This window comes from Vidua chalybeata, chromosome 9 (genome assembly GCF_026979565.1).
Source record: "Vidua chalybeata isolate OUT-0048 chromosome 9, bVidCha1 merged haplotype, whole genome shotgun sequence".
Lineage (NCBI taxonomy): Eukaryota > Metazoa > Chordata > Aves > Passeriformes > Viduidae > Vidua > Vidua chalybeata.
The window spans coordinates 8,218,541-8,238,662 of NC_071538.1; the positions used below are offsets into that span (position 1 = coordinate 8,218,541).

At 41.0% G+C, this 20,122-nt stretch overlaps 1 protein-coding gene and 1 long non-coding RNA gene across 4 annotated transcripts in view; one reads left to right on the forward strand and one right to left on the reverse strand.

Moving 5' to 3' along the window:
* The window catches only part of LOC128791996 (uncharacterized), a 37,263-nt gene that overhangs the window by 16,613 nt on the left and 528 nt on the right, over window positions 1-20,122 (reverse strand). The window lies entirely within an intron of this gene.
* Window positions 16,355-18,616, forward strand: LOC128791994 (CARD- and ANK-domain containing inflammasome adapter protein-like). The gene has a single exon (XM_053950004.1). The coding sequence runs from the start codon at window positions 16,355-16,357 to the stop codon at window positions 18,614-18,616; it is 2,262 nt and encodes a 753-aa protein (XP_053805979.1).

Genomic DNA, 20,122 nt, shown 5'->3' on the forward strand with positions numbered 1-20,122 from the left:
CACGTGTCAAGGTAGGCACCGTTTGGAGGGTGTTTGCTGCTGTCAGAGGAATAGAACTGTAACAACACCAACCAAACAAAGGGTTACTAGGAGGATTCCCAAGTTTGCCAAGAGTACATTTTGCTGATGTCAGCAACCCGGAAGGTAAGTTGATTTTGACCATATGTAGGAATAGACAGCAGAGGGATAATACACAGCACTGCTGGGTGTGGTTTTACAGGGATTTAGCAAGTGCCAACTAGCAAAATAAGCAGGGCAAGGAGATTAATTACCTGCAAAGGTGCATGTTTAACTCTCAGCAGCGCTGGGTTATGGAAGAGACGTTACTAGCAAGCATTTTGCTTAATCACCTAATTACGTAAAAAATAAATACATTACATAAAATACTATGTTAATTAAACCCAGCTGAGTGACAGTCTGCTCCACCCTAGCCTCATGTGCACACACAGACATTCAGAAGTGCAGTTGTGAACTCTCTCTCAGGGTGACATTCTGTGGCATGGGTGAGAGCTCCTGAGCGATGGCACTGCTGGCTCAGGGGGCACCACGGGTTGGGCTGTTCCTGCCACACCAATATTTCACTGGTGTCCACTCACAGAATCTGCCAGGCAAGGTGGGTGTAGTGCCAGGGAGCTTCACAGGGAGAGGAGGAGCACTTCAAGATGAACCTTTTCATTGGTCCCTCATCACATTTGAGGATTAGGCCTAAAAGAGGGCAAAGTAAGTTTCTATTCTTTCCTCCTCCATCTGTTTTGTAAACAGTGCGGTGGGCCGGGAGCCTGTTGCTATCTGGTCCACCTCAGCCTAGATTAAAATTCAGCACTCTCAGTTTATTTCTTAATAGATCACTGTGTGATCAATACACACATGGGTAATGAAAAACCTGTGAGAACTGTGTGCTCTTATATGTGGTGAAATGCAAAGTTTTAACACTTACTTAACTGCCAAGACTAAAATTGCCTAATGCACTATGGGCCTTACTGCTACAAGGAATAGTCAGTCCTCTCTGAGATTCAGAGAGAAACTTTTTGTTGCCCCAGCTGTATTCACAAGGGAATATTTTGCAAATAACAGCATTGTGAACATGTATTTTGTTTGGCTGTGAGTGTTGTCAACGGATTCAGGAAGTGAAGTCAGAAAAAGGCAGGGTTTCAAACAGGGCAGGCTACACAGAAATGCCTGGGCAAAGAGCCTCTAATCAGAACAACATGTTTGGGACACAGGAATATTAATTAGAATGTAGGTCTCTATTGAAACCAATAGAAGTCTCACACTTCTATCCCATGAACAGAAGTGAGCTACATAGAGGGGTTTGACCATCATTACTCACTGAATAATTTTAAATCCAAAGTACTTTTCATGATAGGACGACCAGTAACAATTTGACTTATTCTCCAGTTGGACAGAGTTAGAGTTACCAGCCACTTTCAGCCTCAGAACACAGTGGAAGTTTGTACAGACCCCTGTGTATCTGTAGGTCTAAAAAATACCAGCCTCAAACAGAGGACTTTAAATACCAGCCTAAGGCAGCACATACCCATTTAACAATGAAGTCTAAGGACCAGAGATTCCTCAGCTATCTCTATTTTACAGGGAGCTGTCTGGAAATCCAGATAATATCCCTCCAATCTATATGAAAAATGGCTGACAGTTCTGTCCCATGCAGAAGTCTAAGAAATCCATTACAATAATTACTTTCTGAAAAGCAGCTCAGGCTGGAACAAGCTCAGGCACTGCTGGAGAGCACCATGGCGTGGGCTGTGCCGTGTCCAGGAGAAGCACAAGGCAGAACTGAAAAAAGTCCACTTATCTTTAAAATCAAGCCTAGCACTTTCTCTGTTCTCTACCTCTTCTTCCCTCCCCTTATTCCCAAGACTCCTGTATAACAACATGGACTTACCCACATCAAGAACTAAAACCAGTTCAGGCAAAGTTAGCTGTGTAGAAAATAAAAGTTGCAAACACCATGAGTGAACACAAAATATTGCTAACAGGCAGATGGACAGCAAGGAAATATTTGAAATTACCATATACACAAACCCATTATGAAACAGAAGATACCTTAGGAACATCTGGCACCAGCTGAGGGACAGCGAAAGGAAGGAGGTGTTAGTCTTACAAGTAAAGAAAGGGAAACTTCAAAATGCAGATGGTTTTGCTTTTTGGGAAGGTAATTCTTCCAGAGAAGTGCTTGTTCCTTGGAATTACATGCACTGCCAACACCAGAGCCTGCACCCAAGGGCTGGTGGCCATCCTAATTCTCCACAGATCCATTACTGTTGACATGAACAGGATAATGTATCCTCTGAGCAGAAAATGTGCTCCTTACAAAGGAAACTTGTAGAAAGTCATCATATAATTTACCGTGAAAGCCTCTGACTACTGAAACACTTTTAGAGGGGTTTTGCACAGCAGGGCCCTCTTTTCCAGTTCTGCACATCATTCTTTGCAGTACTTTTTTGTTAAGAAACAATGCAACTACAAAAATCAAATTAGATTTTCATCATGGTCCCTTCTGTCCTTAAATATCCGAAACACTAGAAGCACAGTTACAATGGGGAAGAATGGCTTTTAAAAAAGTTAATTAAATATTGAAAACACTGCTAATTTTCTTAGTTATAGCGTAACAACATGCATCAGGGGAAAACAAAAAAAAAACTAATTCAGAAAAATGAGCAAGTAATCTGTTTTTGAAATCTCATACAGAATTTGATTGGTCATGACTGACCTGATGAATCCAAATCTCTATAAAATACCTAGAAACTGTGAACAGAAGCAGAGGAAAACTTAGTATTTGTTTCCCTCAGTCTCACAATTATTTTCTGGTTTTGAGTCTTATATTGTCCAAGCAATCTCTAAGTTGAACCCTTAAACAAAAGAATGAGCAACTTGCTGAAAATTCCTCTGAACTGTGAATTTCATTCCTTATTCTCTTTTTTATTAAAACCAATTCCTGTGAGACCTGGCAGCATAATAACACCAAAGATGTGGGAAACAGGATAGAATTCCAGCAGATGGAGCTCAAAAGCAAATAGTCCTGGAACCAGCTGCACAGATGCCTGGAATAGGAGCCTCTGCTTAGGTGGTGTAGTAGCCAAAAAAGACTTCAGATAAAACCTGTTATCATACAAGTGCGCTAAAAACAGAATAATTTTAACAGCTTTCCTGAATTCTTAAAATAACCACTGCAATGAAGAGGGAGATCCTGTATTATTTTAGTCACAGAATAACTACAGTTACATCAGAGGACAGTAAGAGTTCAAACTGAGTGTCCATGGCTGGTTTTGTGAATTCTCCCCAGTGATGGCTTAGCTGGCATGGCTTTTAGATGGCTGCTGTTAGCACACCTTTCTGCCTCAGATAACAAGTCATGAAAACACACACCACACAGGGACCATCCAATAACCTTGCTATCCAAACTCACAAAGCCTCTCTCTCACACAGCACTGTACTGAAAAAAGAAAACTGAACAAGTTTTGAATCTCCACTGAATGGACCACTGGTAAGTTTGAAAGCACAGCCAAGCACTACCAAAATTGGGGCCTACCTATTTCAAGTGATGTGATTCTCAAAGCTGATGGGCTTTGTGTGATGGCAAATCAAACCACCTTGGCCACTATGAAAAGTTCATTTTAATTTGTGTCCAAAAGCAGTTTTAGAACTTTCAACAGCAGCAAAACTTGTAAGCTGCTGCACACACCTTGCAAGCTCTAGAGGTTGTTTTATTTCCACCTGGAGAAATCAGACTCAAAAATCCATAACACTTTAGAGATACAGCTCAGGATTTGTTCAGTTTCACTTCTGACACCTAACAAAGCTGGGGTAGGAGGCACCACTGGTTCTCCTTATAGTTGACAGAAAAGCACTGGCCCCTTCAGAAAGTGATCTGGACAAATTAAATTGCTGCTTGAATTGCCTGTGCCTCAGCAACGAGGTTTTTTTTTAACTTAGGAGCCTCCAGTCAGATAGGATGAAACCAGGGAGCAACAATTACCTGATTAGAATCAGGAGACATTCACTACACAGAACATTTTGCAAACATCCACCACGTGTTAGTGATGAACAAATTTCCATATGCAAAGCTGTACTCTGCTGCAGCCTATACATAATGTACACCTTTTTTTTCCCTATCCAAATATTATCCCCAAATATTAACTGTGCAAAACTCCTTGCAAGAAGTAATTAAAAACAAGACTTCCAATGAACCCTCCAGTGGTGTCTCAGGGCCCCAGTCAAGATATGATCTTTATCTTGTTAATAATCACCAAGTGTCTGACCTAAATACCTGAAGGGGGAAAAAAGAACCTGAATTCTTCAGGCAAAATCCATCCCCAATTTTCTTGTTTGGCTCTGCTCTCAATCATACAGATTGTCTGTTCTCCCTGCTTCCTGACTGAACAAGATAAAGTATTTATAAGTACATATATTTTAATTACTTAAGCAAGTGCTTTAATATGCAAAACTACAAAAAACTATGTAAAAATATACATTAAGTGCAGCTGACTCCAGAACTGATTTGCAGTTAGTCTCCAAAAAGGTTACTGACCAAAACCAACCCCTGGAAAGTCAACATCAAATTTCCTTCTTTAAATGATGAATTGTAAGCAGAATTTAATGTTCTTTAAGTGATGAATTGTAAGCAGAATTTAATGTTCTGTGTCCAGGTTGCTCCTCTTTGAAGCAGAGATTTCAAACCAGTATCTTTCTGGTACAGCACAATTTCCAGTTCTCAGGAGTGTGACCTATGGAAAAGCAGGCAGCTTTTCTCTAGGCAGCTGTATCTGTGCTTTTAATACATCAGCATGGTTAAAGACTTCTGGATTTTATTTCCCACTTTTGCACTCCAAAAACCACCTCAGCTCAGTATATTTAAGGAAGTGCCCCTCACTACACTTCAAACTACTGTCAGTTTAGGCTCTGTGTAATTTTGAAGAAGTACGAATAAAATTGACCAGTTTGGCTGTTTCTCAAAATACTGTCAGTTATCAACAAAGTAGCACAGGTCCTGAAGATGCTAAATATCCCAGTTTTGAAAATCAGGGGCCAGTGATGGATGAAGGGAAGGGAAGGGAAGGGAAGGGAAGGGAAGGGAAGGGAAGGGAAGGGAAGGGAAGGGAAGGGAAGGGAAGGGAAGGGAAGGGAAGGGAAGGGAAGGGAAGGGAAGGGAAGGGAAGGGAAGGGAAGGGAAGGGAAGGGAAGGGAAGGGAAGGGAAGGGAAGGGAAGGGAAGGGAAGGGAAGGGAAGGGAAGGGAAGGGAAGGGAAGGGAAGGGAAGGGAAGGGAAGGGAAGGGAAGGGAAGGGAAGGGAAGGGAAGGGAAGGGAAAAACACTCTGTACCAGGAGCTGGGTTTTTTCTTATCTTAGACTAAATTTTCATTTCGTAAGAAAGTCACACTTATCTATCTCTTTCAAATGGATGTTTTCAAACTGGTCCAAGTGTGCACATCTGTCTTTTTGTGCAACCTGGGGCCTCACTGAAAGACTTCAGGTAGCTTTAGCTGGTGTTTGATGAAGGCACCAAGGAAGCTGTTCAGGTTTCTGTGCCAGTTTGTGACTGGCAAACACCAACAGAGGCACCTCCTGCACGTAGGGAGCTCAGCTTTGATGTGTATAAGCATTTTTTCTACCTCGGTGTCAGCCTAAGCAACCACCTTTTTCCTTCTCCTTTTCTTTTCCACTCTCTCTTTTGTGCTGGTAGTGCTTTTGGGAATATTCTACCCTGCATTGCTCCTTTTATTCTGTTACCCACAGAGCTCTACAAGCACCTGAAATGACAGGGAGCAACTGGGGAGGTGGAGCACAAATGCAGGTACAGGCAGTGAGGATGTGGCATCTCCTGAAAGAAACGCTCACAGCAATATCCAGATTGCCACAGATGGAGCCAGAACTCCTAAATTCATTCTTCTCAATGGAACTTACAGTACAAAAATGGCCAGACAGATTTTGCACCAGTTTTGCTAACTTAATTTAAGTTCACACTTTTGGTTAAACAAGCTCAGCTTCCCATATGGACAAACCTATAAAATATGGTTTGACTTTCCCAGGGAACATTTTTCATGCAGCCATTAACTTGAACGAGAACTGTGAGACATTACTGTACCTGCTTATGAAACTGTTTTTGTTAGATGACTAACTTTATGCATATATGCTTAAAATTATTTAAGAGGGCAGTGAGGTTATTATTCCAAGTCTTATAAATGGAATTTCTTGCACATGTTCCTGATATTGGCTTCCATGCCTGTTTTGAATTTACTTACAAAGTACACTACCACACCCAAAATTAATTTCAAGCTATTTCCTTGGCCCCCTCCGTTTGCTGCATTATCATCCTCACATGCAGAAACTGCTCCTGTGTTTTTCACTGCACAGGAAATGCCAGGCTGGCAGCATGAGAAAGGCTCGGATTTTAACTAAATGTTAATGGTTGTTGCTGTGGTTTGAATGTGGCAACAATGAAAAGCTCTCACATTTGGGATCTGCAACTCCTATTTGCTACTGGCAACGCAAGTTACGGTTCTAATCAAACTCTAAAGGTAACAATGACAAAATAGGGACAAAAGCAACAAAGTAACGAGCTCGCGGAAGGAAAGATCTTCTAAAATTACTCTTTTTTTTCTGTTACCAACAGCCCAATTCTCAAACCAGTTGCAAATGAGGAGCACCAGCACCTCGGTGCCACCTGATTTTCTGTAGCCTTTCTAATGGTGCTTCCTTCTGGAATTTACTTCTAGGTGTTTTGACACTTGCACAACCCAATCTAAGAGAGAAAAGCTCCCATTATCCCCTTTTTAACACACTGCCCATCAATCCAGGACGGCCCTGCCAACCATCTCACCCCTTCCTGCCTCTCCAGGAGAGTCTCACTCCTCTGCTGGCAGTGGTGATCTACGGCAATTAAGAAGAAATAAAACTGCTTGTCTTTACAACTGTACAGAAACAGGAACAAGCAAGACCTCACCATTAACACACAATAATAAACCCAGATTCCTCCGTGTTTCTGGGGTTCAGCTGATACCACACCAGCCAAGAGCACAATCAGTAATGAATTTGAGTTCTAATTCCAGCTACAGCTGTACATCAGGAGCTCCTTTATGGTTACACACAGAGTTCCAGAGTTTTCCATAACTGCTGATTGAGATCTGCAGTGTAGAAATACTGAGCTTAATTCTCCTTTTTCTAGGCAGGCCAGGTCTTGGCTTAAAAAACAAAGCTGAAAAACCCCAAACCAAACAAGTTGGTCTTGGTCTAAATCCTCCTTCTGCTTGGATCTTCAAAATGATACTGACTTCACAGAGATCTACTCTCTGATTTAAATGACTCCACGAGCCTATGAGTTCAAAAAGAAAAGTTTTATAAGAACAGGTTCAAAACAAACAGACTCTCCATGTAGTAAAAATGACCACTTTTACCTTACAACTAAAAATTATCATTAAACGATGATGCTCCAAAAATTTATGAAAGGCTCTTCAAATTCATGAGAAGAGTCAGAATAAAAGCAGAGCTTTCCATTACTGAGAATTTTTAATGACTTTCTGTTTCTTTTGGGCATGTCCATCAGTATTTCATAGTCCAAAGCCTGTCCCATATGAACAACAATATATTAAAATGTGTTTTGATTTATTTATCAAACTAGGTTAAACTATGATTAAACATTGCTGGTTCTAGTTCTAAAACTGGAGTATTAAGATTCACCACATTACAAAAAAAACTAAGATTCTTCAAGTCCATTTGCCTAATATATGCTTGCCATGCCTGACATTACAAGCCTCATCCTAATCTGGAATTTAGCCATTATTTGATACTTTATGTTCTAAGATTCCTTCCCTAAGTCCGAAGCTTTAATTTAAGCCAGCTGTTCCACAATAACTCAGCATGTGTGGGATTTTCCCACTAGATGAAAATGATAAGCAGGAATTTTTTTTTATTTTTAAAGATATATTACACCCATTGAGAGATGGCTCCTTTAAATAAAGGCTAAGAAATTGTCACTGTTGGTTCAGCCACGTAATGTGAAAATGATCCCGTGCAACACAGCTGGGTTTGTTGCTGGTATTGCATTGGCCATGTCATGGGTTAATGTACAAAGTTATGTTGGCTTTTTTAGCTTTCCGTTTTTATTGACCTGTGCACTTTGTTTCATGCTGGTAATTAATATATGAATATTAACATAACAATATAATATGCTAAATAGACATTTTTATTCAAATTACAGCATTCACTGAAGATTATTTGTGCTCATAAGGGAGGGTGTTGAAGTGCACATCTGTACTACAGAATGCCACTGGTGTATTATTAAAATACAGACAGTTTTAGCATTGAAATATATTGTTTTTAAATACCACTTTGATCACAAGAAAATGGCAAATGGCCTTTAGAAAAAAAAAAAGGCACTGTCATACCAGAGTAAATGGCAGGTAAAGGGTTAAAATCAACAGGATTTGAGAGCAACAGAATGTTTTCCTGCAAACTCCTTCTATGGTGTGATCCAGGGGAAGGTCCAACTCAAGTGCTGGATGTTCATACAGGATTTCCTCTGACTAATGCTGTCAGCATTCAAGACTTTTGATTTAAAATGTGGGTGTTATACACAGATAGGAAATTTACCATTTACAATTTTGTATTCAAAAGTGAATGGAAATTACTGTGATTTTCAGATTCATTTTCTGTATGGGGAATGATAGCATAAAATAAGGAAGTCACCGAGTGGCATATGCTGGGATTGCCTGCCAAGCTTTTACACAAGTCTTTTATATTTGGATGGGATTCACAGGTAGTTTGTACAGGAAGGCCTTTTCCTTCCTTATTTTTCAAAAGCTTTGCTGGATGGAAATTATGCCAGTGAGTAAAAGAGGGGAAGGGGGAACAAACCACCACCTTGGTTTTGGTGTCAATTCAAGCAAAACTGAAAGTCACATCTAGATGATACTGATGTATCCTGTTGTAAAATAAACTGACAAAACCAAGCCTAGGGAGCACAAAGGATGTTTTTGATTTGAAAGCTTCAGAAACAAAGTAATACAGAAAGTAAACCAAAATGAAAAATGCAAACTTGAGATGTAATCTGTTACAATTAAATTAAATTTGCTAATATTTCTAGCAAATCTGCTATGGCCATGTACAGTCTCCAGCAGGTTTGCTCCGAATTCTATTGAAAGCTCTGCCTACTTAGATAATGTTTAAATAGAGATATTTTATGGAATTAAACATGAAGTCACTAAAAGCACTTGAGCTGTCATTACAATATCCCTTCTATTAACTTCTTAATGTCACGTTTATCCCATTTTCATGATGCAATATTAACTTTTAATTAAATAAACTGAGACTTCCCTGTGTCTTGTGACACAAAGGAAAAAGAAGGTTGATTCCAGCTATTAAAAATCACTATTCCTTCCTTAATCTGAGTCTTCTAAAATCCCTAGTGAGCATATTACTGTTCTATTATTGAGCCAAGGATTTTGCTTCGCTGGGAACCATATGATATATAAATACATTTACAGGTAAATTACAGTGGGTCTAGATGCCTGTTCAGCATCTACCACATCACCTGACAGGAGCCCCACAAGTCTCAGAGAACTCAATTTAAACCTCAGAGTCTTGTAAACCCAGAATTGCTATTTAGGCAAGGATAGGGGAAAAAAAACCCCACAAACCAGCCAAAAAAAAAAAAAATTAAAAAAAAGCACAAACCAAAAAAGCTTTAAAAACTTTCTCAAACAGGGAATGCTTCAACTGCTCAGTAAAGGAAACTGAATTTACAAATGAGTGTGTTGAGGTTAGAGAAACAGTGTGGAAGAGACTCAAAAAGCCATAAGGTAGCAATTCAAAGGATGAAAAGGAAAGTAGTGCAGGAACTATGGAAGACATCAAAAGCTTTAGGAAGGATGCCTGAAGAGATGCAGCTCTTGCAAAGATTGCTGGTGGAGGTGTGCAGTTCTCTCCAGCTGGACATCAGAACCAAACATTCAAGTTATGGAAGCTATTATTTATTAAATCAAAAGGATGCTGAAATAATGAGTCAAACTTGTGCTTTGTCCACAGAGCAGCTGTGGCACAGGTACCAATCCTGTGAGAAAAGGCATTCCTAGGGAATAGAAAATCCATTCTGCTGTGTTTGCATTACTCCTGTGACCAAATCTAGGTTTTTTTTTTTTTTTTTCTTCCCAAAAGCCTCCTTATGCAGCAAATAATTCTCTGCTCCCAGTGCAGACTAGAGGAGTAAGGAATAAAAGACTTAGTTCCAGGCATGGGAATAGAGAAGTCTGAAATGAAAGCTCCAGTTCAGATGGGACTGCACATGATCTGCACAGCGATGGAAACTGAGGGGGCAGCCAGGTCATGGCTTTCCCCTGCTGCATGAATCACTCTTTGAATGGAAATTTGAGTAGGAAGACATAATGGCTTGGGAACAAAGGGAGCTGCTGGAATATCACAGGTGCAGCCCAACACAGAAGGGTGTTTTGGGACATGCCAAGGAAAGCAAACACCATGAATCTGGAGGAGTTGTCAGGACTTTGTGATTTAGGGAGCTCTCCAAATCAACAAGGGTGTTTCTCACAGAGTCAAACAGACCAGAGGACAGCTGAGGTCCTGAGCCAGTGCTCCAATGAATGAGGTCCTCAGTGCTGGAGCTTTGTTCAGAACTCAGAAAAAAGACAGGAGTTGCTAATGTCCTACTGATGTTCCTGAGAGTCAAACTGGCACTCCTCTGAGGCACCTCTCTGGAGCTGGGTGTGTAACCATATCCTCTGCTGACCTGGAGCTGAGGTGAGGTGCAGGAATCCAGACCCTGACATACAAGAAGACACTTTCTGGGGGAACCAAAATAGTCAGTTAAAGGCAGAGGATTCAAACAGAGGATAGGGGAAGCTGCCAGAACTGGGAAGGGGAGATAATATGAAAGAATCAACTCTATATCCCTCTGAATGAGAAATACAGAGACTGAGCAAAAGATACCAAATTATAGAACTGAGACAGACTAAAACATCAATAACAAAGAAACAATTACATGCCTGTGATTTTCTGCTACAGCAGGAAAGTTAAACTTAATTTTGATGTATAACAAACATAAACCAAATGCAACTAAAAATCCAAGATGATTTCAAGCAGTTGATCAGGCTGGAGTACAACTAAATGATAATAAAGGCAAATGGAATAAATAAATGAACAAGCAATTGCTTCCATATATTTTTTTTCCAGAAGAAGAAAGGAAAATACCAAATTTTAAAAAGATGTGGTTACAAGCTAGCCCCTTGAGTAATTTCAATTGTCCGAAGACTAGGAAAGTGCTATAGATAGAGAGATTTAGAGAGAACAGTGAAGATGTACTGCTGACAGATTTTTATGATCACTAAGAACAAAATGCTGCTTGGTACTGGTGTAATTTCAGAATAGTTTTCACTAAGTACCTCTACAAAGCAAATTTGGCCAAAAGGCTTCTCTGGGAGATGCAGTGACAGCACCACACCCTTCTGGGTGCAATGCTGGGGCTGTGAGGAAGGTCCTCAGTGTCTTCACCAGTTACAGAACTTCTATAAAGTATTTTCTTCTGTAAGATTTCACTGACAAAGTGCATGTTCCTGACTCAAAATCACAAGGGCTTGTTTGGTTTACAATGCAAAAAAAATCTGCCCATTATGGAGAAAAATCCCGTCCCTCTCTTCATTTGGTTTTCCTGATCCTGGAAGCTGCCTCAGCATTTAGTAACTCAATACTTTTACATCATTTACATTTTATCCTAATGATAGGACAATCATCAGACACAAAAATTATTTTTTTTTAAACTTTGCACTATGAAAGTTGCAGTAGCTAAATATATCATTCATCAAATCAGAATACTTTTTCCGTTTCTTTCAAGCCATCTTCTCTTTTATTTATTATGTTCTGAAACAAGAATGTTTCTTTTCTTTACCTCTGTGAAGCTAAACTAGCAACTTTTTTTTCCTTCAACTTCCACTATGTAGCCTTTTAGAAAACAACCTGGCAAGTAATGCCATGAAGAACTTAGGAAAAATACTTTCATTATTAAAAACCTGAATGGCACAAAAAAATGCTTCCTAAGTAGTTTGGTCATTCTTCTTAAATTCACTTCTAAATGCATGATAAACTGGAAAACAGTCCTAATCCTCACTTAGGCTGAGCTATGTGTTTGTTAAGCCTCATTCCTGGAGCTGGATGCAGCCAGCCTGCTCTGCTGGCATTTACAGCCTTCAGTGGCACTTTGCAGATGTGCACTGTCCACTCACAGTTACCCTGGCTTGGGAACTTCATGGAAGAACTCATTAATCTTTGGGAAAAAGAACAGTTTGCATTGCATGGGTGCAGGGCTTAGTGTGACCTTCATTTGTTTATGCCTGAGGAAACAGCCCTACAGGGCTGAGATAAGACTGTGGCTTGTTTTGGAAACAGAATAAAATACCTGGGGTATTATACCAGCTGCTGCATTATTGGTATTTTGAAAGCATCCATGAGAGTGGACAAATGTGGGAAGCTGTGGCTTCTGCAAGTCTCTCTTTCAAGCACTGTGCCTGCCCCAGGCTCCACAGGGGTGGCTCTGTGCTACCAAGAGGTGTGTGGGGTGGGGTGGGATGGGATGGGATGGGATGGGATGGGATGGGATGGGATGGGAGCCTGAGTCAGGCACAGAACACTGTCAGACTGCCCAAATGAGCTTTCCCTGCCCTCCGCAGGCCCCGCTCAGGCCCCTGATCCCTGTTCTGTGTGTGCCACTGGGGGTGGCACTTCCCTAGGGAACAGTTCCCATCTCAACACCAGCCAGGAAGGCCCCGAGCCTGCTCCACAGAAATATGACACAAACTCATCACTCAGCACCAAAGCTCCCCTTTGGATTCCCCTCATTTACTGCAGCTCATCTTTAGGCAAAACCAAGCTCTGCACTTGGCCTCTTGCAGACATCCTGTCTGCTCAGCTCTCCCAACGCTCTAACAAGTGAAGCTCACTGTAATCATCACCATGAACTCTTCCAGCTCTGCTGTTTCTCATTCCAGCTCTGCCTAAATATAGTTCCACCTCAACCAGCTCGGCCACACTCAGATTGCTGGTTATCCAAAGCAGAGCTCTATTCATGAGCCCTGTTTATTAAGGAAAATGCCTTGATTACCCAGAGATATTTCTGCACCCCTCACGATGTTTAGATAATGATGTTGGCTGCATTATCTCTTACAGGCTGGTTATTCCACAGCGAGATCCATTCCCAAGAGCCAGCCCAGCAAGAGCCTCGGTGGAGGAATGGTGACCTCTGCAGGTGCCTCAGTCCCACAGCCACATCCCCTCACAGGCTCCTTCCACCACACTCAAGGTGTACTTTGGGTCGCTTTCATCCTTGGGAAATTAAAATAGAGAAAATTAAATGTTTATTTGATGATGACATGGCAACATCAAATCAGCTCGAGAACACGGGCATGCGTTAATTTAAGAAATAAATGTTCATCGCTGAGAAGTCAGAAAACAATACTTCAAAGGACAAAACTTCAAAGCACTCTGTAACTTCAAAGCACTGCACCAACAGTAATAAACACTTAGGACGTGTCTGTGAGGTAGAAAAAAATTTTCCTTTTTTAATGCTTGTGTAAACAGGGAACAGGGATTAAGGGATTTGCCCAAGGACACAAGTTAGGAGCAAAACTGAGATTGCATGTCAGAAATAACTGACTCAAGTGTCCCAGCTACAGCCAGATTTAAACAGTTCCCTGCACAGACACTTATGCAGCAGAGGCCAAAATTAATGTCTTTCCTATCAAGGGCATCACCTGCCCTTCAGATCTATAAATTTAGTAAAGCTTGCAACTTTCTTTTTAAAATAACTTAATAAATAGCCTTTTAAAATAACCTAATAATTCAGTCCTTGGCTACATGGAGCTAAAGAAGACAGCAGAAATAAAAGTGGTCTGTGAAGTACCTTATGCCCCTCTGACAACAAATAAATATAAAAGATAACAAAGCAGCCCAAAGATTTGCCTCTTCCTTCTCTCCAACTTACTTCCTTTCTTAGATCTCTGGTAATATTGAATACTGCCAATTTTATTTTTAATGTGGAGTTTACTGCTGATCCAACATATTTGTGGTCTCATGCACTTAATTAAAAGAGAAGAGGTGTTGAGCCTTAATATTTTTCCCTTCTCTAAAACATTTACATGTCAAATAAAGCAAGTTAGTAAGTGAAAAAGATATAAACAAAAAAGCAAGCTTGAAATAGCCAATTCTGAATCTCTTTGTGAAGTCATTGTTGGAACAAAGGCTTGATTCTAAAAGTGGTTAAAATAATAATTAAAAAATAGGAGCTTTTAAAGCTTAATTTCTTAAAACAAATCTATACAACAAGCTTCCAAAACTTTCTTGCCAAATATGATTAGTGTTTTAAGACAGAATTTCCACAGAAGTCACACATTTATAATGAGATTTTTTTTTTTAATGCATAATTATATTTTGAGGACTCTGATTTGCATCTCATAGCACGTCATTTGCTGCTTGTTACTTTTCAAAATAAAGTGAAGTGGCTCTGAAAGAGATGCTGCCTGCAAATATTGTTCAAATGTTCCTCCTCAAGGCCAGGGAGGAGAACTGCACCCTTCCATCTCTACTAGGACCTGCTTACCAAGGAAATTCCTGTATTCACAATGCTGGGAAATTACTGCCATACTAATGCAATCTTAAAGAATATCACCATTTCTTTTTCTATTTTTTCAGGAGTTCAAAAAATTCCTGTGCCATCTATAATAACTCTGCTCAGCACCCACATAACAGTTTCCACTGCCAGAGCTCACAAACATTCCTGTGAAGGTGATCAAGGATTGTTACCTCGGTTTAGCATGGGAAGAATAATAATGACAACATAAAGATCCCATTGCCCCAAACTGAGTAAGGACTGATTTACTCAAGACACAGAGAAATCTTCAGGACTTCATTCAGTCAAATCCGAGACTGAATAATTTGCAGCTTACAAACTGAGTCAGTGGCAGATTTGGGAACACCATTCAGTCCACATTAAACCATGCTATGAGTTAACAATCATTAACTAAATGACAAAAGTTTTACTATTCTTGGTGTCGTGCCCGTCTTTGCATTTCAGACGAATTACTTGGGTTCTTAAATTGGCTGTCAAATTCGCTGACTTGGTAACTGGCTTGCTTTCAAAATATATATTAAAAGTCCTGGCTTTCCCAGCTATTTCTTCAATAAAACTTTTTTTTTTAAAGGAGAATAAATTTTGCGATCTTACTTATAAAGTTAAAGTCAACAGCAAAAAATTAAAATTCTTATCAGTCACCTTGTACATTCTATTAAAGAAAATACATGCAAAGGGAGCAGGACCCAGCAGAAAGGGCACTGAACTAAGAAACTGATGGCAAAATTTCCCATTTGCTTAAATAAGATCAAGCTTTTGGCTTTTCAGCTCATTTTACCTCCAGCTTTTCCCAAACTCTGTAATCTCAATTTCTCTCTCAATTGGTTTCAAAATGTGTGGATAATTACTATTTTATTTCCTTCTCTTCCATAGGGAATTTAAACACCAATAAGTTAAATTAATTACAGCTAGATCCCAAGGTCCTACATCCATATGGAAGACTACACAGATTTGAAGCTCTAATTATACTTTAAATATTGCACACTGAATCACATGCCTTGATCCACCTCATGGAAAAGAATTAACTTCCAGACAGACTCTGGGTTAGAGCAGGAATGACAAGCTAAATGGCCTTAAATACACCCCTGACTGGAGTTGTAGCTCGTATTAGAAAGGCTGGATCATTTTTATAACCAGCTGCTTATACAGTTTATTTTTATCTAGGTCTTTATGCTTTTATTTCATTACATTATAGGGTTTTCACCTGCATAGCTGGTAGGGTGCACTCTTTCATTTCAGATCATACAAGGTGTGTGATCATGGCAACAGTAACTATGCTGTGAATTTTCTTTTGTCATGTTTAATTGACTGGTCATTTAGGAACCAGCTTGGCCAGAGGAACAGAGAAACTCGACTAACAGCTATCTTTTATTCAAACATCAGATTCACAAAAGCATTTTTTAAATTCCTAATTATGCATTAAAAATCTGGAAGAAGACTTCCAAGTGAAATATCTTTACATATCACAGACTTTTGTTTTGCTATTAAGCTGTACTCGTTGCTAAGGAAGAACAGAGAAGATCAAAGGACTTCTAACAACCAGAAACTCAAAGGTGAGGGAGTTTTGATTTCTTTAAAGATTTTTCACTAATCTACAGTGGTTGTTAGTTCATAGTTCTATGAAAATACTGGAATTATGTGAGCCTGCTTTGCTATTTCCTATTTATTGCCGTCAAACAATACCTCAATTCACTTTTTGATTAGCAACATGATCATGAATTCAAGCAGCCTGTTTACAAATCCATATGCAATTGAAGTCCTAAGGACTAAAAAAGAAGAACTTGTACAAGGCATAAATGACCCAGACCAGCTCCTGCACTGGCTGATAGAAAATGGTATTTTTACCCCAGAAAAAAAGCTGGTCCTGAGTTTCTACAGGACACGAACAGCAAAGAACTCTCGGGTTTTAGACATACTCATTTCTCAAGGTGAACGAGCCTGCAGGCTCTTTTTTTATCCATGTTTAAAGCAAGTGGAGCCAAAACTTTACAGCAAGATAAGAAAATACGTCAGTGAAGTAAATGAAAGCATTGGAGATGCCAGAAGACAGCTGGTTGGGTATTTACTTGAAAAAGATAAAGTTTGGTTTGAAAATAGCAGCGAACAGCACCAGGGGAAAAAAGACAGACCTGGGGAAAAAAAGCACCAAGGGGTTATTAAGAAGAAAGGAAAAGTAACTCCACTTTCAAGGGCAACAAAGCCTAGAAAAGATCCTGCTGCTGTCGACATCTTTGCTGCAGTAGCTAAAGGCTCCCTTCCTGAGTTAGAGAAAACACTGAAGGATAATGATCTCAATGTGCTAAACCCTTCCAGTGGAACACTTCTGCATGTTGCAGCTGCTCATGGCCATCTATCCATCATGGCATATTTGCTCAGCAAAGGTGCAAGGACAAGTGTGAAGGACAGGAAAGGGAGAACAGCCCTGCACAGGGCTGCTGAGAAAGGCCATGGAGGTGCAGTCAAGCTGCTTCTCCGAGGTGGTGCTTCCTTGCACACTCTGGATATGGAAGGCAAGACACCGCTGCACTGGGCTGCAGAGAAAAACCACAGCCACATACTGAAGATGCTCCTGAAAGAAGAGGCAAGGAGCTGCAGGAATCAGCACAACTTTTTACACATGGCAGCTCTTAGAGATGAGAGCAGCCTGGCCAAAATGCTTTTAGAGGCTGGTGCCTCCACTGAAGGAAAGGATGAGAGAGGACAGACTGCTCTCAGTTATGCTGTTTCTCAGGGATCTGAAAACACTGCAAAAGTACTTCTAGAAGCTGGAGCCACTGTTGATTCCAACACAGTTGAAAGAGCCTTCAATAGTGACCACCCATCCATCTTCAAAATACTCCTGGAATATTCTAAAGATTTGTCTGCTGACATCATGGAGTTAGCTCTCTTTAGAGCTGTACAGAAGAATCAGCACAGTGTTGTAGCAGCTTTAATTGACAGAGGCACAGATATCAATGCCCACAACAAAAAGCATTACACTCCTTTGCTGCTGGCCTGTGAGATGGGCAAAGTGGAGTCAGCAGAAGTTCTAATGGAAAAAGGAGCAAACTTGGGAATAAGGACTCCTGCTGCAGACACAGCTTTGCACTTGGCAGTGCAGGCTGGGGCTGCTTCCATCGCAGGTCTGCTCCTGAGCAAGGGGATGGACACAAACCTGAGGAACCAAGCTGAGGAAACCCCGCTCCACATTGCTGCCCGCCAGAATCACGGAGCTCTCGTTGGCCTTGTACTCGGTGCTGGGGCCAGAATGAACGCTGTCACTGAGGACTTTGCTACTCCCCTGCACATCGCAAGTCAGAGAGGTCACGCTGATGTTGCCCGACAGCTGCTGCACCATAAAGCTCCTGTTAACGCTCAGGACAAGCAGGCAAAGTCCCCTTTACATTTGGCTGCTGAGCAGGGACACCAAACACTCGCAGAGATGCTCCTGAAGGCCAGAGCTGATCCCAATGCACAGGACAAGGAGAAGAAGACTCCCCTGCACGCTGCAGCTCTGAGAGGACACCTCAGCATCGTGGAAGTGCTGTTGGCTAAGAAAGGCAGAGCTGGAGCTAAGGACATGGATGGATGCACCCCGCTGCACTATGCCACCATGAAAGGAAACGCAGACATCCTAAAAATCCTCCTGGCCTCGGGGAAAAATAAAAATATCAACGACAGAAACGTTTGGAGGAAGACAGCCCTGCATATTGCAGCAGAGTATGGACATGGAGAGCTGATAAATCTCCTCCTGAGCCACGGGGCTGCCATCAATGCCTCGGACAGCAGCAGGGACACTGCCCTGCACTGCGCCTGCAGGGCCGGGCACCTCAGCGCTGTCAGTGCCCTCCTTGGCTGGGCACGAGGGGAAAAAGCAAATTTACTGGCTGTCAACGGCCTCAGGAAAACTCCACTGCAAGTAGCGGAGTTTAATAAGACAAAAAACCAGGCTCAAATTTTAGCACTGTTGAGAAAGAAAATGTTTATAACAAAATGAAGATGTAAAGAAAAAAACTTTACATTTAAGCGCAGAATTCTCTTTAAGGTAATTTGGATAGTCCTAAAGTGGAATATGATTGAGAATTATGCTTGAGCTGGCAGAATTAAGTTAGCAAAGGTGATCTTTGGAAAAAAGTATCTTAAAGACACTGTTAAACTTTTAAGTATTGATTAGTCTTCTGCTTATCTCATGAATCACATATTTGGAATCTACTTAATATGCTCTAACCTTAAATACATTGTGTTTGACCTCTTCTAGTATAAATCAAGACAGAGATAGAAAATATATTTTCATATATCTGTGAATATTAGCCTGTATAGATAGCTTAGTTAGGCACTGTTTGGCAAAATCACAAGTTCAAAAAACATCTATTATGAATAGGAATATGTCTGTATTTCCTCAAGGTATTCCTGAGACTACAATAATTATTAATAATTTTTTTTCTTTCTATCTTTTGTCATACCATTATCTAGATTTTGCATTTTTAAATAGAGAAAACAAAAACCACCACATTTGCCATTTATTAATTTCACTTTCATTCCAGCACAAAGATAAAATAGGTAGAATAAAAAGGTTGCAAGAGAGTTTCTTGGTTCAAAATATTTGTATTGAGACGACAACACAAATATAAACAGAAACACTTTCTGAATCAACAGAAAGCTCTCTGGGGTTATTTCCCTAATAATGATAATCAACCCTTACACTTCCCTTCAGATTACAAGCCACGTTACCACAAACACCCAAACATCCTTTGAGAAATGAAACACGGATTTAAGAATGCATGAGACTAAAACTGACTTTTTTATCGATAAAACAACACTTTAACCTGACCCTTGCAATGCCTGGTGAAGGAACAAACATGACCACGTACTTGAAGGACATAGGAGTACACAGCCCGTGTGGGCTCAGAGGATCACAGAACCATTTAGGATGGAAAAGACCTCCAAGATCGAGTCCAACCTGTGACCAATCATCACCCTGTCAATCAGAGCGCTGAGTACCACGTCCAGTATGGTCCAGTCTACCATACCACACCTCCAGGGATGGGGACCCCACCCCCAACTTGGGCAGGGTATTCTAATGTTCAATCACCTCTTCTGTGAAGAATTTTCTCATAATATCCAATCTAAACCTCCCCTGGTGCAACCTGGGGCGGTTTCCTCTTGTTCTGTCCCTTGTTCCCTGGGAGCTGGGCCCGACCCCCCCCCCACCCGGCTCACCCTCCTGACAGGGAGCTGTGGAGAGAGAAAAGTCCCCTTTGAGTCTCCTTTTCTCCATCCAGGCTGAGCCCCCGAGCCACTCCTCACACTTGTGCTGAGGCCCTTGCCCAGCTCTGGACACCTCCAGCCCCTCCACGTCCTTCTCGCAGTGAGGGGCCCAGAGCCGCACACATCTCTGAGGGCGCCCCTCACCAGTGCGTGCTCCAGCTTCCCATCGCCGCCTCCCGCACCCCCCTCACGCCCCGCCTGTCACCCCTTTCCCTTTCGCTCTCAGCCCAGCCAT

Coding starts and splice junctions, on each gene's coding strand:
- LOC128791994 (XM_053950004.1), top strand. CDS start 16,355: ATGAATTCAAGCAGCCTGTTTACAAATCCATATGCAATTGAAGTCCTA.